Source organism: Quercus suber, unplaced genomic scaffold (genome assembly GCF_002906115.3).
Source record: "Quercus suber isolate HL8 unplaced genomic scaffold, Cork oak 2.0 scaffold_307, whole genome shotgun sequence".
Lineage (NCBI taxonomy): Eukaryota > Viridiplantae > Streptophyta > Magnoliopsida > Fagales > Fagaceae > Quercus > Quercus suber.
In genome coordinates this window covers 182948-189266 of record NW_027069763.1, presented here as the reverse complement: position 1 = coordinate 189266, position 6319 = coordinate 182948, and the positions used below count along the sequence as shown (strand labels likewise).

The 6319-nt window shown below is 33.9% G+C and overlaps 1 protein-coding gene across 1 annotated transcript; it reads left to right on the top strand.

Annotated features, from left to right (window-relative positions):
* The first annotated feature begins 1196 nt into the window (after positions 1-1196).
* Positions 1197-5465, top strand: LOC111995119 (beta-fructofuranosidase, insoluble isoenzyme CWINV1). Its single transcript, XM_024027027.2, is given in 12 exon segments — positions 1197-1466; positions 1635-1643; positions 1900-2224; positions 2226-2333; positions 2335-2405; positions 2408-2513; positions 2515-2658; positions 2660-2753; positions 2873-3031; positions 3432-3670; positions 3749-3839; positions 5202-5465. Coding segments are annotated over 12 exon segments (1707 nt in total). The 5' UTR covers positions 1197-1285; the 3' UTR covers positions 5382-5465.
* Positions 5466-6319: the final 854 nt, after the last annotated feature.

Genomic DNA, 6319 nt, shown 5'->3' with positions numbered 1-6319 from the left:
CTTGATCTTCAGTAAACTTGATAGCAAAAAGCTTGACTACAACTTTACTCTACAGATACTAGCAATATGGATTTGATCTCCGGTAGGTACTTGATAGAGTTAGAAGGTACAAAACCTCACAAATCTCATTAGAGTAACTTTCAAGGCTTAAAAAACTTGTATTAAGGTTTTCCTTTTATACCTAGCAGTGTTGGACTTAAACTCTAAACATTTCGTGAGTTGTTGGGTCTTATTTAAAATTCTGTAGATTCATAGTTCAATCGATCGAAGCTCTCTCTCAATTGATTGAGCTTGACAGATTTTGAATTCTTCTTTTTGTAACTTGTACATTCTTGAATATTGATTTGTATCAACTTAAGCAATGTCTATAACACTTCAAAGACCCTAAGATCTAATCCTAGATAAGTTTTTGTTCTCGTTTAGCCAACATACAACAAATTTAGAACCTAAACATTTATGACTAAATATTTAGAACCTAACAATACATTTATCTAAGCAACACTTAATTTCTTGTTAATTTATGATAGGATATTAACGTATTAATGTTGTTATTATCTTATTATCAAATAAATTAATCCATTATATAAATGTCACTTTAAGTTTTTGAGATAAAATTACAATGTGAATCTTTATTTCTATAAGGCATATCTTTAATCTTTTGAATAAAATTAAGTTAATATATAAATGGTCATGTTAATAGGTGTCTTTAATGTAATTGTTAACAAACTATTTTAAGAAAATTTTAACACAACTTTTACGAAAAATAGAAAAGGTTGTCAAAACGTTAATTCATTTTTTCTTTTACCATAAGAACCTTTCTAAAATGATTTTAATTTTCATTATATACATGTGCAGTAAACAATACTGCATTTTAAATTTTAAATTACAATATATTGTACCTTTATGTTACAAAAATCTACTTTTTAAGTTTTTGTAACCAGTGTGCCTCGAGGCTAGAAGGGCATGTGACTAGTTACTCAAGTGGTAATTGACTAGACATTAAGGTAGAAAATGATTTTAATTTGATTGATACATGGTCTTAGCTTTCCCTCTTTCTCTCCTTCCCTTCCCCGTGGGTGGAGTTGGTCGCCCAATGAAGTTGTTTAATTTTGACTGAAGTTAATGCCATTTGGATCTTTCAAATTTTTTGACCAGTAAACATTTAAATTATTTAATGTGATCTAAGCTCTAACTTTATCCTCCCCACATCACAGCCTCATATCCAGACCTCTCTCTCTATAAACACTCATCGTATTTTCTTCCTTCTCATTCCCACAAAGCCAACATGGCCATCTCTTCTGCTTGCTTTTTCTTCTTCTTATGTTCTCTCTTTCTAAGCCATGGTGTTCTTGAGCTTGAAGCTTCCCACCATGTTGACCAAAACCTTCAAGTTTCTTCAACTACTCCTAAATATCAACCATATAGAACTTCTTATCACTTCCAACCACCCAAAAATTGGATCAATGGTATTAATTTCTTTCACCTAACTTTCTTTCTCTCTCTTTTTCTTATCTTTCTCTCATTTTTTATACTTCCATATTTCTTAATATAACTATTTTTCGTTTTTTTTTTTTTTTTCCTTTTTAAATTGTTCTGATGCTGAAATGGACAAATGGGTGTCTCTGGATATGCAGATCCTAATGGTTAGTTCTTCTCTGACTTGGTATTCGTTGAAACTTTTATTTTTTGGTCGCTCTAGTTTAGAAATAAACATATATGTAACCATGAAAAATAAAATAAAATACAACAATACTCGGACTGTTTGCATGAAAAGTTTTGTAGTATGGTTATTCTGGAAAATGTTTTTAGTGTAGGCCTCCTTTGTTTTATCATATACTCAAATTTTTTTTAGATATATTTCATGTGATTAATCATTAATGTCTATGACTCTATATACAGGTCCAATGGTTTATAGGGGAATTTACCACTTGATGTACCAATACAACCCCAAAGGAGCAGTTTGGGGCAACATTGTCTGGGCCCACTCTACATCAACGGATTTAGTGAACTGGACCCCACATGATCCAGCCATCTACCCATCTCAGCCGTCTGATATCAATGGTTGCTGGTCAGGTTCCACCACAATCATGCCCTGGGGCACACCAGTCATTCTCTACACAGGAATCAACCCACAGAACCAACAAGTGCAAAATTTGGCCATGCCCAAAAACCTCTCTGACCCATACCTTATTGAATGGGTTAAGTTACCAAATAATCCATTAATGCACCTTCTTCATTGAACAAATTAATGCAAGCTCATTTAGGGACCCAACCACTGCTTGGTTAGGCCCTGATGGGACTTGGAGAGTGCTGATTGGAAGCAAAACGACCGTAGGGATTAGCTATTCTATATAGGAGCAAAGATTTCATTACTTGGATTAAATCCCAACACCCACTTCATTCAGCTAAGGCACTGGAATGTGGGAGTGTCCTGATTTTTTCCCAGTTTTGATTGGTTCCAAACTTGGTGTTGACACATCAACTCTTGGTCCTGATGTTAAACATTGCTTAAGGTGAGCTTGATGATACTAAATATGAATACTACACCATTGGAACTTATAACCCTGACAAGGATATCTATGTTCCGGATAATGGATCTGTGGAAAGTGATTTGGGCTTGAGGTATGATTATGGGAAATTTTATGCTTCAAAAACTTTTTGATAGTTTAAAAAATAGAAGAATCTTGTGGGGTTGGCTAAACGAGTCTTCTATTCTCGTGGATGATATAAAGAAGGGATGGGCTGGAGTTCAGGTAATTACTTGTGAACTATTGCTTTCATTAATTTCTAGTAAAAGTCTAAGCCTTCCAACTTACAAGGTAATGTTTATGGTTGATAAAGGGTTTTTTTTTTTTTTTGGCACCTTTTGCAGGCAATTCCAAGGACTATTTGGCTGGATAAATCCAGAAAACAATTAGTGCAATGGCCCATAGCAGAAATTGAAAAGCTGCGTGGCCACCAAGTGCACTTGCCTCAGCAAGTCCTTAAGGGAGGATTATCACTTGAAGTTTCTGGTGTCACAGCAGCACAGGTTTTTTTTTTTTTTTTTTTTTTTGGTGGGTAAATTATATTTTGTCTATGGGGTCAATTTGATTTCATTCCCTTGACTATAGGGTTGGTTCAATTTAATTTAGTCCCTTAAATGTGCACTTGGTTTTATTATATTTCTAAAAAATGAGTGTCTCAGCATCCTGTTAATCGCATAAATAGAAAAGTGGACGAAGGCAGCAAATTAATTTCTTCTTAAAATTTCAAAGACCAAAATCTCAATTTTTAAATTTAAGGTTCCAAAGTCAAAGTTGTACTAGATTTCAGGCATGAAAAGTCTGCGCAAGTAACCTGTAACCCGCTAAGCATATTGCTTATTTTTCCTATCCATTATGCTAAAAACAGACATTATTCTTCTTGTTTTCTGTTCTTATCTTTTACAGGCAGATGTTGTGATTTCATTCAAAGTAAGTGACTTGGGGAAGGCTGAAGTGCTGGACCCAAGTTGGACCAATCCACAAGTACTTTGCAGCAAAAAAAGTGCATCAGTTAAAGGGAGTCTTGGACCATTCGGGCTGCTTGTTTTGGCTTCAAAGGGCTTGCAAGAATACACAGCAGTGTTCTACAGAATATTCAAAGGTCAAAATAAATATGTGGTGCTTATGTGCAGTGACCAAAGCAGGTGCTCCTCAATCTCTATCTTTTTCAAGCCATCATCTTACCATTCAAAGATTTGACCTCACAAATCTCTGGTTAACAGGTCCTCCTTGAATAATAGTAATGATAAAACAAGTTATGGCGCTTTTCTGGATGTGGACCCCATTCATGAGGAACTGTCGCTTAGAAGCTTGGTAAGTTGCTACGAAATTATAAATTGTGTGCAATTTTCTATATGTTAAGTGAAAGTCAACCTATCTGAATGATCAATCCTCCCATACATCGCATTCCTGGGAAGTTTGTTAGAGTTGCACCATGCGTAAAAGTCTTGCCCGCCAAAGCTTTTATCAATCTCTTCAAGATATGGCCCTTTTAATAAAAGTCTTGCCCACCAAAGCGTACTCACACAATGCTGCCCCCATAGTGTATATATATATTTATATATATATATATATATATATACTTGGTCACAAATCATTGCAATCAAACGTATCATTTCATTTCTATAAATAAATAAATAAAACTGTATTAACCTGTTAAGGATCTTATAATTCAATTAATAGGTCTTATTATTTCTAACAAAAGGCAGTGTCTATTACACATTTTATCTATTACATATAACATACACATATTTAAGTTCAAAAAAAAAAAATTATATATATAGTGTGTGAACTACCAATTACCCTCCAACGAAAATGTCTTAGTTCAAACTCTCATTTCTGTCCCTCATCCATGCAACTGAAGGAAAAAATAGAAATAAGAAAAAAGAGAAGGTCTTAGGTTTTGACCACCAAACATGGATTAAGCCAGTTTAATAAAGGAGTCTTTTGCAAAAAAATCCACCCAATATTGGGCCCAGATCCTGGGGCCCCAGACCCCACAATTTTTGACATGCATGAGCAATGTTCATGCAGTAACAAATCAAATAAGGCAATAACAGCGTTTCATATGTTAAATTTGTTTTGGGAAAGGTTTTGTTGCATACAAGAGTATGTGGCCCAAAAAAAAAAAAAAGGAACAAGTGTGTAAGATTCACCTAGTCATGTACATTTTTTGTTTTTGGTTAGAAAATTGAAATGAGCATTATTTCAACTGAAAAAAAAAAAAAAAAAAAAAANCTATTACATATAACATACACATATTTAAGTTCAAAAAAATAAATTATATATATAGTGTGTGAACTACCAATTACCCTCCAACGAAAATGTCTTAGTTCAAACTCTCATTTCTGTCCCTCATCCATGCAACTGAAGGAAAAAATAGAAATAAGAAAAAAGAGAAGGTCTTAGGTTTTGACCACCAAACATGGATTAAGCCAGTTTAATAAAGGAGTCTTTTGCAAAAAAATCCACCCAATATTGGGCCCAGATCCTGAGCAATGTTCATGCAGTAACAAATCAAATAAGGCAATAACAGCGTTTCATATGTAATTTACAAACTTTTTGGTTTCCTGAGTCCTTATATGGTTAGGTATGCTTTACATTGATTCTTCCTTTTACCCATTTCATCATTTGTCTTTTTGACTCAATGCATTTGATGTCTATCCTTTAACACAGATTGATCATTCAATTGTGGAGAGCTTTGGTGGAGGAGGAAAGGCTGTTATCGCAGCTAGAGTTTACCCTACATTGGCAATTGATGGACAAGCACACTTGCAGGTCTTCAATAACGGAACTGAGAATGTTCAAATCACAAGTATGAGTGCTTGGAGCATGAAGAAAGCTCAAATCAGTTAAAAGTTGACACTGAAATTGAGAGTGTTATTTCTGTATCACCCACAATATATTTGAAAGCAATGATTACTTAATCAGATTTAGCTACATGCACCACTCTTAATATAAAAAAAAAAAAAAAAAAAAAAGAGGGAGGTAGAACCTTTGAGGCTAGTTATAGATTAACGTTGTTCCTTAGACATCATGTAGACTAAAGGTTTATTTGGATACCGTTTATTTTGCTGAAACTGAAAACTTTTTACTGAAAGTACTATAAATAAAGGTAAAAGTTAGTTGAAATAGTACAGTGGGCTCATGAATAGTAGCAAAAATAAGCTAAATAATGAAATAATTTATAATTTTAATTCACATCCAAACGCACACTAAGCGTCTGTTTGGATACTGCTTATTGCTGAAAACTGAAAATTGAAAACTGAAAACACTGTAACAAAATAATTTTTAAATATGTGAATAATACCATGAGACCCAGTTTTAAAGTTGATTTTGTTGAATTCCATACTTGCGAGTCTCGTGAACAATGCACGGGACCCACACAAAAAAACGCAGACGCGTGGTCTACCGCTATCCAAACCCAGCCTAAGTGTCTGTTTGGGATCTGCTTATTTTGCTTAAACTGAAAACTTTTTACTGAAAGTATAAAAGTTAGCTGAAATAGTACAGTGGGATCCATGAATAGTATCAAAAAGTACTGTGAGACCCATGAATAGCAGCAAAAATAAGTTGAATAGTAAAATAAGTTGGCAAAAATAACCTTTGCCAAACGGACACTTATAGTCTATTTGGGATCCGCTTATTTTGTTTAAACTGAAAACTTTTTGCTAAAAGTGTAAAAGTTAGCTGAAATAGTACGGTAGAACCCATAAATAGTACCAAAAAGTGTCGTGGGACCCATGAATAGTAATAAAAATAAGTTGAATAGTAAAATAAGTTAGCAAAAATAA